This window comes from Ranitomeya variabilis, chromosome 1 (genome assembly GCF_051348905.1).
Source record: "Ranitomeya variabilis isolate aRanVar5 chromosome 1, aRanVar5.hap1, whole genome shotgun sequence".
Classification (NCBI taxonomy): Eukaryota; Metazoa; Chordata; class Amphibia; order Anura; family Dendrobatidae; genus Ranitomeya; species Ranitomeya variabilis.
In genome coordinates, this window is record NC_135232.1 from 956775878 (window position 1) to 956793933 (window position 18056).

The following is an 18056-nucleotide window of genomic DNA, read 5'->3' on the forward strand; positions in this document are numbered from 1 at the left end:
ATAACATTAACCCCTTTCTGACTTGGCTACTTTCCGTGTTTATCGCCCCCTTTTTCCAAGAGCAATAACTTTTTTACTTTTCCATCCACATAACCACGTGAAGACTTGTTTTTTGGGGGACGAGTTGTATTTTTGAATGACACCATTCATTTTATCATGTGATGCACTGGAAAGTGGGAGAAAAATTCCAACTGAGTTGAAATTGAAAAAAAGAGTACAATCCCACAATTGTTTTTTAGTTTTTCTGTTTATCATTATCACTATATGGTAAAACTGATTTAGCAGTATGCTTCTCCAAGTTAGTATGATTACGCAGATACCGAATATGTATAGTTTTTTTTTTATTATTTAAGTAATGACAAAAAATTCGGACCTTTGTAAAAAAAAAAAAAAAAAAAAAAAAATGGGTTTTTTTTGCTATTGACATTTCCAAGACCGATAATGTTTTCATTTTTCGGGACATGGGGCTGTGTGAGGGTTTATTTTTGGCACCGTGAGCTGACGTTTTTACTGTTATCATTTTGGGGTAGATACAATGTTTTTATAGCGTCTATTGCATTTTATTGCAATGTTGTTGTGGGCAAAAAAAACGTAATCGGAATGTTTGATAGATTGGATTTTTACAAATGCCGTGATACCCAATATGTGTATTTTTTCTTTATTTTTTTTATGGCTGGGACAAAAGGGGTGATTTGAATTTTTGTGTTTTTTTTTTTTTGTATTTTGTTTTACTTTTATATTTACTTTTTACTGTATTTATTAGTCCCCTTAATGGATTTGAAGCTGTAAAACATCGGATTGCTTGTGCTTTACATGGCTAAAATCATGATTTCATGTGAACATCAGCCATGAGCTGGCATTCACAGAAGAAATGTAATGACAGGCATGAATGTCATCAACAGACCTCCGAATGTCATGACAATCCATTGACACCTCGCAATCACGTCAGAGGAGCGCCGATAGACACGTAGAATGAGGCAGCCTCCTACCATCACGTGTTGAATGCTACTGTCAGAGATTATCCAGTAGGGAAAAAGTGGAGAGATGGATCCATATAATTTGTCCTTATGAAGAAGTATGTGATCTTCAAAATACACTGACAATAAAAACCGTTGTTCATCAATTATTGCCTCTTGCATACTTCCACTTATGTACTGTTACTACCCATTGGTGTCCTCAGCAGCGCAGCAAAGATCCATCTCTCCACTTTTTTGCTATTGCATATCCCTCCTTAGGTCTGCAGCATTTTTCTGAGTTCTTACATTGTTGTTGCTAACACAACCACACCAGGTGAGCACATCCCTGTACTCCTATTTTACCACTGCATACCAGACAAGACCCTATATTGCGCTATTGTTTACCAGTGTCTCCTTACTGTCAGAGATTGACAGCAGGATTAAAAAAGGTCGACACCCATGGGCGAAGTTCTGCTCCACCTGCTGCTGATTAAATCAGCTGTCATGTGCGGGGAAAGATGTGGGCTTTGCGTCTGAGCCCGCTTTAAAGTCATGGAAGAGTTATATGATGTACCAGTACGACATATGTTGATAAGGAGGTTAAGTATATTGAAAAAAAAATCCTAACTTGCCAAAGGCTGAAAAATTATTCCATGAAAAGTTTAGTTAATTTTTAAGAGAGTTTGGCGAGCTTATATCTGCACTTAACAGATAAATATAGCACACAGTTATCACTTATACAGAATAAGGTTACTTCACTCTTCAAATTTTTCTCCGATATTAGCAATTGAGAATTTGTGTTTTTTTGCTCTTTTAACAGGTCCCAAGTACCCCAGTACTTCAGCTGATACACACAAGACTTCTTTAGTTAGCTTTACCAAAACAAAGCCACCAGAAATTTCCATTGACACATTTATAGAGGAAATAAAGCATGTCTTTCCTAATGTCACATCTTCTATGAGAACTTCTCCACAGTATGTGCCCAGTAGTCCTACCAGTGCTGATAGTCATGTAGAAACAGAATTATTTCTCCGGTATCCTGGATCAACTGCCCATGCTGTCACATTACAGAAGACCAAAACCCGATATCCAAACTCAACTCACAACATAAATAGCAGGTATTGCATATTAAATATGAATTTTAAAAATGTAAATAAAGAAAATTTGACCCCATACTTTAAAATCTGAGTTTTTTGGGGGGATAGAGGCTGATCTGCAGCACCCTGGAATGGTCACTACACAGTGAGCAGCACTGTGTTGTTCTGGCTTCATATTCTGTTTGCATCAGGCAGCCACCGATGCAACTCCCACCCACGTGAATGTGATGACCTATCCTAAGGTCATCGAAATCTAAGCAGTAGCCAACCCTTTCAATAGCTAACCTTTGAGTGACAAGGAACAGAAGGTCAGAGAACAGTGACAAAAAGTTGGACCCTTTGGACTCAGGAAATGATAAAATAGAGGCTACTCATTTGTATACTGAAACCCTAGAAACACAGGGATAACGCCATAGGGAGTAACAAGTCTTACAGAACAGAAAGTTCAGAAACAAAGCCTTAGGCTATGTTCACACATTGCATTTTTCCTTGATTTTATCTGCAGGCAAAATCTGCTCTTTTGGCAGTAAGGAATCTGCTTAAAAAAGCAGATTTTGCTGCGTTTTTGCTGCATTTATCATGATCATACAGTTTGGTGCCTGTTATTCCTGAGTTTTCTGCATCAAAAACACAGCAAAACCTGATGCCTGCGTTCTTGCTCTTAATATATGTTCACACTTGCGTTTTTGCAGTATTTTTTTTCTGCAGGAAAAACCTGCTTTCTTGGCAGTAAAGAAGCTGCTTACAGAAAGCAGGTTTTGCTGCGTTTTATCGGGTACATTTCTCTCTTGCACGTGCTGATACATTTTAGTGTATAAAAAAAACATGATGCAACTTCTGGGCTTTTGCACCAAAAATGGAGCAAAACCTGATACCTGCATTTTTTTTTTGCTGCGTTTTTGCACTTACCCATTGCTTTCTATTGGTGAAAAAACTCTGAAAGAAGTGACATGCTGCAGTTTTGTTTTCAAAACCACAGCAGTTTTCCAATTCAGTGAGGAAAAATACCAAGATGATTGCATGAGATTTCTGAAATCTCGTATCTTTTGCTGGTACTGGAAAACGCAGCTTAAAATTTGCATTAAAAAACGCAGCAAAAAGAAAACCCCAGCAAAAATGCAACGTGTGAACATAGCCTTGCTCATTGCTTTCTATGTGTGAAAAACTCTGCAAAAACGCTGAAAGAAGTGATATGCTGCACTTTTTTTTTTCTAAATCAGTCAGGGAAAAAAAATCTGTTGTGTGCGCATGAGATTTCTGAAATCTAATGGCTTTTGCTATTGGTACTGTAAAATGCAGCTTTTAGTTTGCATAAAAAAATGCAGCAAAAACACAATGTGTGAACGTAGCCTTAGTGTACTGAATTTCCAACAGATGTAGGCTTGATAAGTGTCAAGACTCTGCATAAGGTGACAGTGTGATCTCTATAAAGGCAAAAGAAAGCTGAGCATGATTGTTGTGCAAAATGTAATATTAATCCCTTATTTTAGTGCTGTAGCCAGAAAATATAGTTTACGTGGCAGAAATGCTGGCTGAAAATGCATAACATTTTATAGTAGCAGCCAAGTGGGTAAGATTTTACCAAATTGCATCCCCTCTCTGCATATAAAAAATATCGATTTGACATCTGGAGCATATCAATTTACTTCAATACCTATAGTATTTGAGGACAAATTTGAGTAAAATTATTCTTTACATCATGATCTAAGAAATTGCATCATTGATGGTAAAGTGTGCTGTTGGTTTATCATTGAACAACCAAATGCAATATTTTTTTCACTTTATATTTTTTGTTTTAGGACTCAACACTTATTTCATAGAAGATTCACAACTCCTTGCAGTGGCTGTGGAGAAGAAAGCAAGGTAAGTGACTGATAAAGAATTGTGTTTACACTAAAGAATGACATTTAGTAAATATTTATTTTAAAATACTTAAACAGTAGTTTCCATAGTAAAATATACAGATACAACCTCTGGCAAAAATTATGGAATCACCGGCCTTGGAGAATGTTCATTCAGTTATTTAATTTTGTAGAAAAAAAAAGCAGATCACAGACATGGCACAAAACTAAAGTCATTTCAAATGGCAACTTTCTGGCTTTAAGAAACACTAAAAGAAATCAAGAACAAAAAATGTGGTAGTCCGTAATGGTTACTTTTTTTAACCAAGCATAAGGAAAAAATTATGGAATCACTCAATTCTGAGGAAAAAATTATGGAATCACCCTGTAAATTTTCATTCCCAAAACTAACACCTGCATCAAATTAGATCTGCTCGTTAGTCTGCATCTAAAAAGGAGTGATCACACCTTGGAGAGTTGTTGCACCAAGTGGACTGACATGAATCATGGCTCCAACAGGAGAGATGTCAATTGAAACAAAGGAGAGGATTATCAAACTCTTAAAAGAGGGTAAATCATCATGCAATGTTGCAAAAGATGTTGGTTGTTCACAGTCAGCTGTGTCTAAAATCTGGACCAAATACAAACAACATGGGAAGGTTGTTAAAGGCAAACATACTGGTAGACCAAGGAAGACATCAAAGCGTCAAGACCAGAAACTTAAAGCAATGTGCCTCTAAAACAGGAAATGCACAACAAAACAAATGAGGAACGAATGGGTGGAAACTGGAGTCAACGTCTGTGACCGAACTGTAAGAAACCGCCTAAAAGAAATGGGATTTACATACAGAAAAGCTCAACAAAAGCCATCATTAACACCTAAACAGAAAAAAACAAGGTTACAATGGGATAAGGAAAAACCATCGTGGACTGTGGATGACTGGATGAAAGTCATATTCAGTGATGAATCGTGAATCTGCATTGGGCAAGGTGATGATGCTGGAACTTTTGGTTGGTGCTGTTTCAATAAGATTAATAAAGATGAATGCCTGAAGAGAACATGCAAATTTACACAGTCATTGATGATATGGGGCTGCATGTCAGGTAAAGGCACTGGGGAGATGGCTGTCATTACATCTTCAATAAATGCCCAAGTTTATGTTGATATTTTGGACGCTTTTCTTATCCCATCAATTGAAAGGATGTTTGGGGATGATGAAATCATTTTTCAAGATGATAATGCATCCTGCCATAGAGCAAAAACTGTGCAAACATTCCTTGAAAAAAAACCACATAAGGTCAATGTCATGGCCTGCAAATAGTACGGATCTCAATTCAATTGAAAATCTTTGGTGGGAGTTGAAGAAAATGGTCCATGACAAGGCTCTAACCTGCAAAGCTGATCTGGCAACAGCAATCAGAGAAAGTTGGAGCCAAATTGATGAAGAGTACTGTTTGACACTCCTTATGTCCATGCCTCAGAGACTGCAAGTTGTTACAAAAGCCAGAGGTGGTGCAACAAAATACTAGTCATGTTTTGGAGTGTTCTTTTGTTTTTCAAGATTCTATATTTTTTTCCTCAGAATTGAGTGATTCCATATTTTTTCCCCTATGCTTGGTTAAAAAAAGTAACAATTACTGACTACCACATTTTTTGTTCTTGATTTCTTTTAAGCCAGAAAGTTGCCATTTGAAATGACTTTAGTTTTGTGCCATGTCTGTGATCTGCTTTTTTTTCTACAAAATTAAACAACTGAATGAACATCCTCCAAGGCTGGTGATTCCATAATTTTTGCCAGGGGTTGTAATTACCAGGATTCTGCTCTGGTTTCATGCTATTGGTTCACAGAATGTAAAATCCCCAACATAAACAAGGGTATTCCATATCTATATGCCATATACACATAAGTCAAACAGGCTCCTATGAAAAAAAATGTCAACTGCACAGTATATGTTTTTTCGTAGGATGTCTTTGTACTAAGAAAAAAATGGAGGTGGCTATGACTACACTTATTAGTATAGCAGAAACAGATGTATGATGGCTCATTTCCTCAAAACCAATATGGCTATAGCTATTCCTGCCTATGCCAGATAATTAGGTTAGCATTTAATTGTACATAACATCATAAAGTCCAAGGGCCAACACAAACTTCACACATCATTTTTCTTTTGATTCAGTCTGTACTTTAATTCCCCTAATTTATGTAGTATACAGTGCTTTAAAAAAAGAACAAAACATTTGTATAATGGGAAAAATTAGTAGGTAGGTACTATTAAATAGTCACAGTACTCTTGAATCACTCATATTCCTAATGGTAGTGATTATCTCTAGTAGTTTGACTATAGCTTCTCCACTGGGGAAATTAGGCACCCCAGGTAAAAGTTTATCTCTGATCAGATTTCAAACACATTAATTTAATTTATTGTAAAAGGTTTAGCCAGTGTGCACAGACTTCTTTTGTCTACCATCACATCACATCACATCTCATATGGATAGACTCATATGCAACATGAGAAAGTCTATGTATCTCTTGAGCAGATGCATGCCCCAGTTTACCGAAATTTCTGTGAATTTTGATTTCAGATTTCTGTACATAAAAACCAGCAGAATGCAGTATCAGTAAAGTGAATTAAATTTGAACCCATTTTCAATTCAGAATTAACCTATGGTTAAGGATGTTTATATCTTCAGTATATCAATTCCTGATACAGATTGGTCTTGGATTTGTTGCAAATTATTCCGATTGACTTCAATGACAGTACCCAATTTAGCAATAAAACAGTATTTGTTCATTTTGAAGTGGAAAAATTCAAGTAAATCTGCACCCAAATTTGCATTACCTTGTGTGAATTTTCAGATGTGGGATTTTCCAATTTTTTGTTGCCTTAAAGGGGTGTATCAGCACCTAAAATGAATTTTCGAAATATCTATCCTACCTACTACTTTTGTAATTTGCTTTGTTACACAATTCTGTACACCTCTCCCTATCTATCTATCTACAGTTGTGCTTAAAAGTTTACATACACCGGCAGAATTTTTGCTTTCTTGGATTTTTTTTCAGAGAATATGAATGATAACACCAAAACTTTTTCTCCACTCATGGTTAGTGGTTGAGTGAAGCCATTTATTGTCAAACTACTGTGTTTTCTCTTTTTAAGTCATAATGACAACCCAAAACATCCAAATGGCCCTGATCAAAAGTTCACATTTGGCCTGATAACATCCACAGAAGTTGACACAAATGGGTTTGAATGGTTACTAAAGGTAACATCCTCACCTGTGACCTGTTTGCTTGTAATCAGTGTGTGTGCATAAAAGCGGAGTGAGCTTCTGGGATCCAGACAGACTCTAGCATCTTTCATCTAGCTACTGACGTTTCTGGATTGTGAGTCATGAGGAAAGCAAAAGAATTGTCAATGGATGTACGGGAAAAGGTAATTGAGCTGTATAAAACAGGAAAGGGATACAAAAAGATACCCAAGGAATTGATAATGCCAGTCAGCAGTGTTCAAACTGTGATTAACAAATGGAAAATAAGGGACCCTGTAAAAACAAGACCATGGTTAGTTAGACCAACAAAAATTTCATCCACAACTGCCAGGAAAATTGTTCTGGAAGCAAGGAAAAAAACCACAAATAACATCAGCTGGAATACAGGACTCTCTGAGTAGCGGTGTGGCTGTTTCAAGATGCACAATAAGGAGGCACTTGAAGAAACATGGGCTGCATGGTCGAGTCGCCAGAAGAAAGCCATTACTGTGCAAATGCCACAAAGTATATCGTCTACAATACGCAAAACTGCGCAGAGACAAACTTCAAAACTTCTGGAACAAGGTAATTTGGAGTGATGAGACTAAAATTGAACTTTTCGCCACAACCATTGTAACAACCCTGCCGGCATCACTGCATGGCTTCCCATCCCCCACCTGCCTTACACACCAACTTACTCACTACTCCGGGCCATGCTGTGAGTTGTCTTTTGCCGGCTCCATGCTGTGTGCCTCATGTCTCCTGCCTGCTCTGTGCATGCTTCCTGGCTGTGTGCATAAGGGGGCGGCGCTGGCAATTCCTGGTTCTTATACAGTTAGGGTGCACCTTCCTAAGGTGTCCCCGGCCAATTGCCAAGAGGCCTCAGGTACTTAAGGCATTCCCACCCTTAGGGGAATGCCTGAGCAACTTTCTCCCTCAGTTAGTGTCTTGCTACTGAGATGCCAGGTCCTGTCTTGTTTCCGCCCTCTCTGGGGGCTGCATTCCCAGACCAGTTACCGTGCACTTTGTGTCCTATGTTTCTGCCTCCCTGAGAGCTGCATTCTCAGGCCTGTGTCTTTGTCCAGAATCTCTTTCCGTGTCCGTCCTTGTCTGTTCTGTGTCCTATTTTTGTATCCTAGATCCTGTCCCTGTCCTTGCCTGAACTCAGTCCTAACCTTTATCTGTTTGTTTCCTTGTCTGTGGCTTCCTTTCCCTGCTGTGTGTATCCTTGTGTCTTCTCAGTCTACCCTGCTCTCGCTCTGCGCCTCTGCTCTCACACTGCAGCTCTGCTCTGCTCTCGCCCTGCGGTTCTGCTATGTTCTCACTCTGCTGCTCTGCGGTTCCGCTCTGCTCTCGCTCTGTGGCTCTGCTCCTTGTGGTTCTGCCCGGCACCGCTCCTTGCGGTTCTACCCTGCTCCGCTCTTGTGGTTCTACCCTGCTCCGCTCCTTGCGGTTCTGACCTGCACCACTCCTTGTGGTTCTACCCCACTCCGCTCCTTGTGGTTCTACCCTGCTCTGCTCCTTGCGGTTCTACCCTGCTTCGTTCCTTGTGGTTCTACCCTGCTCCGCTCCTTGCTGTTTTACCCTGCTCCGCTCCTTGCGGTTCTACCCTGCTCCGCTCCTTGCGGTTCTACCCTGCTCAGCTCCTTGCGGTTTCGCACTGCTCTCGCTTCGCACCGCTCTTGCTTCGCACCTTCTGGGTCTTTGCTTTTACAGTCTGAACAGTTCTCTACCTGTTCCCATATGTCACTAATACCTGTCCGTCTTCCTGTCCTCCCTGAATCAGTCCCTGTTCCCCAGTCTGAACAGGTTGCTATCTGTTCCCAATCTGTTCCCATATACCACTCACACCTGCCCATGTGCCTTCTGAGTCAGTTCCTGCCTGTGTCTCAGCCATGCCTGCCTGCCAGTGTCTCAGTCGTGCCCGTCTGGTAGTGTCTCAGCCGTGCCTGCCTGCCAGTGTCTCAGCCATGCCCGACTGCCTGTGTTCCGTCCCCCAGTGGGATCAGCAGCCACAGCCAGACTCCATCCTGGAGTGGTACCTGGAAGCTACCTGCCGCACAAGCCTGACCTCACCATCAGAGGCTCCAGTGAACACCAAGGAAGCTACTTAGTCACACCCCTCCCAGGGAAGTCTGGATTGTGGCACAATGAGGCCACACACTTCATGCTCACGCCAACCAGTCAGGGGGCAAGCGTTACAGTTTGCTCAGGCCATGGTAGCCGCTGAGTCCCATTGTCCTTTCGCTCTCAGAGCAAGATGAACTTTTTTCTGGATCCGGTCCTTCACTGCTCTACACACAATCATCATCTCTAATGAGCTATTCAATCGACTTGAGGCTTGCACTTCTAAAGTTGAATCCGTCCCAGCCCATCCGCCAAGCTACGATGGGGATCCAAAGCAGTGCCGTACATTCTTGGAGCAGTGCTTACGTTATTTCAAATAGCATGCTCCCTATTTTGCCACAGATCAGATTAAAGTAGGATTCCTAATGACCTACCTAGCAGGAGATGCTTTGAAGTGGCTCAACCCCCTCTGGGAAGCAGAGGATCCCATCACCTCGAATCTGCCGGCCTTCCTGGCGGCCTTCTGTAAGGTCTTTGATAAGCCTAATACAGTGTCTTCTGAAAAGTTTTCTCCCCCAAGCTCACAGAGACAGACCATATGAAAGAAACCTGTGGGTAAACCATCTCATCCATCCTTGACCGTCCAAGACTCACCAGTTCCACAACCTGCCAAAGCAGCCACCCAAGCAAGATCCAAGAGGTCTGATAAGAGTGGGCTGACAATCCTGCAGCCTGAATCTATGAAATACGGTTTCACTGCGGTTGTAAGGAACATCCTGATGGTCTGTGTCCTGTGAAGCCTATACTCCAAAACCCTGGGCCAGTAAGAGAGGCTGCCCTTGGCAAGAGTACCTCCTCTCCTTTAAAGTCAATGACTGTGTCTCTGTCTTCTGGGAGCTTTGGTGTGTTAAAGCCGCCAGCCATATGGAGTCGGTGTGTGATCTCTGTCCTACAGCTCCAGAACCCAGTGAGGGCGTTGTCTGATTATGGTTGAGCCCTACTTAAGAGCAGTCTAGTCCTGCAAGGACAACTACAGCTTCAAGTCAGATCCTTATACTCGAAGAAATTTGTCTTCAGTATGCTGTCTGGTATGCCCATGGGTCATTCTAAGCCTAAGACTCTTCCACCCGTTCTGGTCTGGAGATCCAGCAAGGTGCTTCATTTGAATCAACCAAGTCGTGAGAAGTGTCTGGTTCCCATGTGTCAAAGACAGTCAGCAGTGTCGTCTTCTTCTTCAGCTGGTCTGCTAGTCGTCGAGTCAAGGTGTGCTGACGTCTCCAAAGATGGGGAAGCTGTGATGTTCTCTCCACACATCTCCAATGGCTATACCAGTAATCTGTTCCCTGGAACATCCCTGCCTCTTGGACATTTTCTTCTGGATAACGGGCTGAAGATGGTTCCTATGTGGTTACCTTCAGCGTCCATGTGGCCGCTTGGAGAACATACCAAAACAGAAGTTTACTCATCTCAGCTTTCCTCTGACCAGGTGGAGGTGACGTTCTCTTCACTTATCTCCAATGACTTTACCTGTGACCAATACCCAGGAACTTCTCTGCCACTTGGAAATTTTTCTCTGGCTGTCAGGCAGAAGATGAATCTAGTCTGGGTTTCTTTGGCTTCCATGTTGCCGGTTGGTGAAGATGTCAAGACGGAAGCTTCAAAGTCCCTGCTTTCCATATACCTGGAGGAAGAAGTCCAGGTCAAAAGTGGAAACTGATCTCGTCGGGCACCAAGAGACTGGGTATTCTGTGATTCCTGATGGCACGCCTACCTCATTTTACCCGAAGGATGCCGTGATGGCCTGGACTGTGTGTGGTCAAATACTTCTTTTGCAGGTCATCCTGGCAGGCTTAAAAAAGAGGGGGCATAAAGGGGGGTACTGTAACAAACCTGCCGGCATCCCTGCATGGCCTCCCATCCCCCACCTGCCTTACACACCAACTTACTCACTACTCTGGGCGATGCTGTGAGTTCTGTCTTTTGCCGGCTCCATGCTGTGTGCCTCATGTCTCCTGCCTGCTCATTCTTGAGCATCTTTCTCCCTCAGTTAGTGTCTTGCTGCTGAGGTGCCAGGTCCTGTGTTGTTTCTGCTCTCACTAGGGGCTGCATTCCCAGACTTGTTACCATGTGCTTTGTGTCCTATGTTTCCACCTCCCTGAGGGCTGCATAATCAGGCCTGTGTCCTTGTTCAGAATCTCTTTCCGTGTCCGTCCTTGTCTGTATTGTGTCCTATTCTTGTATCCTAGATCCTGTCCCTGACCTTGTCTGAACTCATTCCTAACCTTTATCTGTTTGTTTCCTTGTCTGTGGCTTCCTTTTGCTGCTGTGTGTATCCTTGTGTCTTCTCCATCTACCCTGCTTTCGCTCCATGCTCGGTGGCTCTGCTCTCGCTCTGCGGTTCCACTCTGCTCTCGCTCTGCGGCTCCTCTCCTTGTGGTCCTGCCCGGCACCACTCCTTGCGGTTCTACCCTTCTCCGCTCCTTGCGGTGCTGCCCTGCTCCGCTCCTTGTGGTTCTACCCTGCTCAGCTCCTTGCGGTTTCGCACTGCTCTCGCTTTGCACCCTCTGGGTCTTTGCTTTTACAGTCTGAACAGGTCTCTACCTGTTCCCATATGTCACTCATACCTGTCCGTCTTCCTGTCCTCCCTGAATCAATCCCTGTTCCCCATTCTGAACAGGTTCCTATCTGATCCCAATCTGTTCCCATAAACCACTCACAACAGCCCATGTTCCGGTGCCTTCTGAGTCAGTTCCTGCCTGTGTCTCAGCCGTGGCTGCCTGCCTGGCCGTGTCTCAGCCATGCCTGCCTGTCAGTGTTCCGTCCCCCAGTGGGATCAGCAGCCACAGCCAGACTCCACCCAATTTACAGGAACTGAAGGCTTTTTGCCAAGAAGAGTGGCCAGCTTTACCGAATGAGAAAATAAAGAACTTCATCTACAACTACCACAAGAGGCTTCAAACTTTTGATCAGGGTCACTTGGATGTTTTGGGTTGTCATTATGATTTAAAAAGAAAAAACACAGTAGTTTGGCAATAAATAACTTCACCCAACTACTAACCATGAGTGGAGAAAAAAAGTTTTGGTGTTATCATTCATATTCTCTGAAAAAAGGCCAAGAAAGCAAATATTCTGCCGGGGTATTTAAACTTTTGAGCACAGCTGTATCTAATCCCTAAATGTGTTTTTTTTTACTATACTTCCTGTGATGTTTGGTTTGAGAGGAGTCTCAATCCTGATGTCACAGGAAGCTAGTGCTGCACTCACTCCCCACAGCATCGATCACCCCTCCTGGAACAGGGTGTCATCAGAGGGCAGTACTGCAGTTACTCATGCGTTTCTTGCATCGCCAACCCCTCTAAATACTTCTGGATCCTGGGTGATGGATGCTGTGGGAAATGTGAGTGCAGTAGTGGCACTCAGTTTCTACCTCCGCCACCAACATAGCTTTTAACAGAAAGAAGACGTCATCAGTGAGTGGAGGTAGAAGCAATGAATGACACCAGCGCAGCCCCATAGCTTCTAGCATTGCCCTCAGACAAATCATCATCAGAGGATGGCTCTGGTGTCACGCACTGCTTCTATCTCTGACCCATGGCAATGTTTTTCACAGAAACTACGGAAGTGGTAGAAGCAGAGAGCCGCTGCTGAGCTTACCTTGCCAACGGTGTCTATCAACCAGGATCCAGGAGATCTTCAAAGGGCAGCGATGTAAGAAACTAGTTAGTAACTGCAGCACTGCCCCCTGTAACACCCTGTTTCAGGAGGGACACTGCAGGGAGTCAGTGGAGCCCCCGGCTCCTGTGACATCACGTTTGAGAGGATTAGATAAATCAGGAACAGTGTAGGGTGTTGTGTAATAAAGCAAATTACAAAAGTCTGATGGTGTAGAAAACACATTTTAGGAGCCAAACCACCCCTTTATATATAATAGAGTTGCCATGTACACACCTTCACAGCACATTCTGTGGGTAAAACTGTAAAGGGTTAAGCTACTTCCACTTATACAATCTTGCACTTTCCACTCAGGTTGCAAACTAAGCAGAAATCAAAACAAACACTCTAGATACACAACTTGCTGTCATCACCTACTGGGTTCTGGTTTGAGGGGAGCCTAGCACTTACTATTTTTCACTAATTTCCATTAAAGGCACATTGAAGACCCTAATTGAATAAATGTATATGTAAATTAAAGGGATTTCTCTTGGCTCATGGCTATCAAAAAATAATTGTTAATAAATAATCAGCAATGGAAATCTGTCTCTGAACAAGTACAGAACCAAAGCTACTGGATAATGTAAGCAGGTGATGATACAAAATGTATGAGGTATAGAGCAACATATGGGGAAAAATAAGTGATGTAATTAGTGATGACTGAGTGTGCTCATTACTCGAGTTTTCCGAGCAGGCTCAGGTGTTCTCCGAGTATCTTGGGCATGCTCGTAGATTATGTTTGTGTCCCCGCAGCTGCATGATTTGCGGCTGTTTGACAACCTGAACACATGCAGGGATTGCCTGTTAGGGAATCCCCACATGTAATCAGGCTGTCTAGCTGCCGCAAATCATGCAGCTGCGGCAACACAAACATAATCTACGAGCACGCCCAAAATACTCAGAGAACACCCGAGCATGCTCGGAAAACTCGAGTAACGAGCACACTCACTCATCACTAGATATAACATATAGGTGAACCACAACTGGATTGTTCACATAAAGCCAGGACAAGCCATTTCATTTTAGAAGTCATTGTACTTTATTTCCGTGTTTCAAGCTTCCTGCTTTACTGGGTTTAATTGATTTACACTAATTGAGAAAAATAGCCAAGCTGTATTTCTGCCCTTCTAGGTAAGAAACCAAAGAAAGCCCCATGACTGTTGTGAACATACCATAGATAGAATGAGTGAATTAATTAATAGAAAGTTGCACAAGAATATGTGATTGTTATACAGTACATATATTAGTCATTGTTTCTATAGATTCAAAGCGATATCAAGAACACAATGAAAAACAGTGAAATTTTTTTTCCAGACGATTTATCGAGTACGAAAATTGACTTCACCGAGACCGACTGCTCATCATGCTTCCTTGGCTCAGTATACTCAACTTTTACAAAATCAAGAAATGATGAAAGAACCCATAAAACTAACCTTCAAGGATTCTCAGATTCTTGTTTCCTCTTCTCCTAACACACAATATAAGGAGCTCAAGGCCACCAAAGAACTTTCTGCCAACTTTTTACACCAGCCAGAATCTCCAGCTCTGGAACGAAACACAGAGACTAGTACTTCTTCCTGGGTGACTAGGCCTGTCCAGGAGTTTGGTGTCCCAACTAATGGGAGAGAAAATAAAGCTAGAGGGATGCAGCTTGCCATGACCCAGATAGGTATCCTACTAGGGTGCTCTGTAGCTCTGGGGATGGCCCTTGCAGCTGGTCTGCGATGCATTCATGCCCAATACTGCCAGAAAAGGACGGAAGTTTCCTTTAGTGAACCAGACAACAATGTTATTACATTGCGGGAAAATGGAGAAATGATGCAGTTTAAGAAATTTCGGGAGAACAGTTTTGTCCTGGTCCAAGCAGAATATAACTGGATCACTCCGGCTGTTACTGGAAAATCACAGTAATGGTTATATACACATTGGTGTATCACATTGTGTATCACATGCAGTGCTCACATTGGTTTGGATATTTTCTAATGTTTCGAGCAAAAGCCCTGTTTTTATGGAACGTGCGTAATGACATAGTAGGTACATATGTAGGAGAGCTAAATTCTAACACTACTGGTGAAAATTGTTGGCAATGTTAGGCTATGTGCCCACAATGCAGAATAGAAGCAGATATTTCTGCTTCAAATCTGCACTCCCTTGCCGAGGATAACGCTTGCGGATTTTAATGCATTTTTGTCTCGTTTTTCACTCATTTTTTAAGCGTTTTTCATGCGTTTTTTCCAAGCGTTTTCCTATACAACTTCATGGCGGTGGAATCGCCGCGATTCCGCAAAATTAATGAACATGCTGCGTATTTTTCCGCGATGCGATTCCGCTGCGGAGAAATATGCAGCATGGACACAGCAGTTGCAGAATGCTATTAAAATTAATGGGATGCGCTTTGTGAGCGTTTTTTAAGCATTTACGCAGCGGAAAACGCGGCAGAATCGCTTAAAAAATGCAACGTGTGCACACAGCCTAATGGTGGTTTCTTATAATCAAAATGTATCACCCATCCACAGGAAAGGTAATAATTAGAGATGAGCGGATCTGACAAGATTCACATTCATCAAATCCGCTGGATTTTACTGTGAAATTTGATTTGAAGTGAATTTATTTTCCACGAATTTAATGCCCCTAATTTTTTTTCTTCATCTCCTAATTATTATGCTCTGGAGTCTCTTCGGGCCCCAAGGCATCATAAATAAATGGTAGAAAAAAAAACCCAACAATACTCACCTCTCTGCTCATCTCCACTGTAATAATAAGAAATAGCAATAAGAAGAGGCGACAAGGACCATACGGGGAAAGCATGCAGCGGAAGTGGCTGGGAAGCCTTCGATGGTTCAGCAAAATGTCGACCAACCGGGCCCATCTTCCTTAATTACAAAAACCCCACAATTCTGAAGAACACGGACTTTTGTAGAATTCAATTTCACTCGAATAAATTCAGCCAACTCTACTAGTACATATTTAGTCAGTGGGGATGGATCCAGCAGTCAAACAGCCATGATACTTATGTATCACCTATGATTTACTTCTGGGAAGATCCATTTAAGCAGGTTATTTCTATGCAATCTGAGAGCTGCATGAGGTAGGGACAGAGAGCCTGATTCCATCGATGTATCACTTACAGGACTGCATGGTTTAGTTTTGATAAAATCCCTGCTTTTTCTTGTAGCAGTGGTCAGGATGCTGAACTGTGTATAACCCCGCCCACATCCCTGATCCCCCTACATCCCCACTTTGCATTGTCATCAAGCTGCCAATCAGTGTTGGGGGCGGGGTTACACAGACTAGCTGGACTGGACATGTGAGCCCTAGTCAGGCACTGATAATCTCCTCCTGATAAGACACTGATTACATTGAAATGACAACACAACCTAATAAGTGACACATCCCTGGAATCTGGCTCAATTTCTCTACATTATGTAGCTCTTAGATTAAAAGGCAAAAACCTGCTAATAGCTTCCCTTTAAAGATATTCTGTATCGGTTAATGACTCACTAAACAAAAGTTGATAAAATGCTTATCCCTGATCATTGCTTTATGTAAATAAGCAAGGAATCAGGCTGATCTAGTATTTTCTGCAGACCTAGAAATTAATATTAGTCAGCAACACATTCACTTGTACGAATATCCAACTGTATGGGGACAAGGGGTGGTAGTAACGACCGTTCCTTACGATGGAGTTTCCGCATGCAGATAAAGGCTGCATGTAAATGGGAGTGAAACAAACATGACCACCGATTGACAATATAACATGTCGATCAATGCTTGTTAATCTTAGAACATGATTATTTAACTCTAAAATATTGTATTGAAAATAAATGTATTTTATGCGAGTCTATATTTTATCATTGGATACTTATTGTTGTACACTAGATAGATGTTTGGATACTGAGGAGGATTATGGACAGTTGCATGATTGTGGGCAGGGAGAGGCAAACACATGTGCATGTATTCACGTCCACTACTGATTTATGCAAATTATATAATTACGACAGATATGTTTTACTAATACTAATCCATAACAGATTTTACTTGTTTTTCTGTAGAATTAGCTTTTCTTTATATTTGAGACACCTAGACTTACTGAATAACGTGCCGTGTACTTTAGTATTGTATGCCGCAAGTTTTATTTATTTTTCTAGGGTAAATGTAGCTATGTAAGATTAGTAATAACCTTACAATCTCACTGCTATTAAGTTCTTAAATATTATATTGAAAATAAAGGTACGTTATATGAGTCTATATTGGTTCCTTTTTTCGCCTGACCCGGCCATGTAACTTTCTTCCTTCCTACGTAATATAACTTTCAGTGACTGTTGTTGACCACTAAATCGAAGGGCACTTGTCACAGGTATTGGAAGTGTCATAAAAATATTGATTGCAATAATGATAATAAAATCACAGAAGGAAAGTGTCATTAGGTAACACATCATGCCAAAATAGTAAAAAGAATAAATGTCAGCTTATAGGACCAAACATGACTTTTCATCAGGTGCAAATGGATAGAGATTCTTTGCATCCATTCACACCTGATAAGGAGACATGTTTAATTCTAACAGCAAGAAGACTCTGCAGTATTACCTCAGGTCAGTTCAATACTGTCATTGTCACTATTTTCACATGTTTTCCGACAGAGCTCTAGAGAACAATGAAGACTGGATTTGTATCCGGGAGTCTTTTAAGTGACAAATCAAAGTGAAAAATGTATTTAATGTTTTGGGTAAAAATGTTAACGTTTTTGGAGCTATAGTACCCTAATCATATTTTACCCTAATAAGTGCCTAGGAATCAGTCGCCCATCTAACAGATATGCTGGAGGCATCTGGATGCTATGATAGCTGACCTTTAACATAACTGTAAGCCATACAGATGCCTCATAGGGTGCCATTTGGATACATAAAATTTGGATACCACAGAAATATAAATTCACGCAAAGGATGATTAAAGGGAATCTGTCACCACATTTGACATATCTAAGCTATTAATATGGGCATACAGGTTATAGACTGCTGAGGAGAGTGAACCCAGTGTGTCTCATATCAGATGCCTTGTTGTTGATAAATCATTTTTTATAACTTTATGTAAATGACCTCTTCCAGGCTATGGGGAGGACGTTGCCTGGAAGATA

General features: G+C 41.6%; 1 protein-coding gene across 1 annotated transcript in view; it reads left to right on the top strand.

Moving 5' to 3' along the window:
• The window catches only part of REELD1 (reeler domain containing 1), a 79238-nt gene extending 62068 nt beyond the window's left edge, over window positions 1-17170 (top strand). Inside the window, exons 5-7 of the mRNA XM_077279288.1 lie at window positions 1777-2074; window positions 3853-3916; window positions 14237-17170. Coding sequence (XP_077135403.1) covers window positions 1777-2074; window positions 3853-3916; window positions 14237-14833 — 959 coding nt within the window. The 3' untranslated portion in view covers window positions 14834-17170. The remainder of the gene's footprint in view (window positions 1-1776; window positions 2075-3852; window positions 3917-14236) is intronic.
• The last annotated feature ends 886 nt before the right edge of the window (window positions 17171-18056 follow it).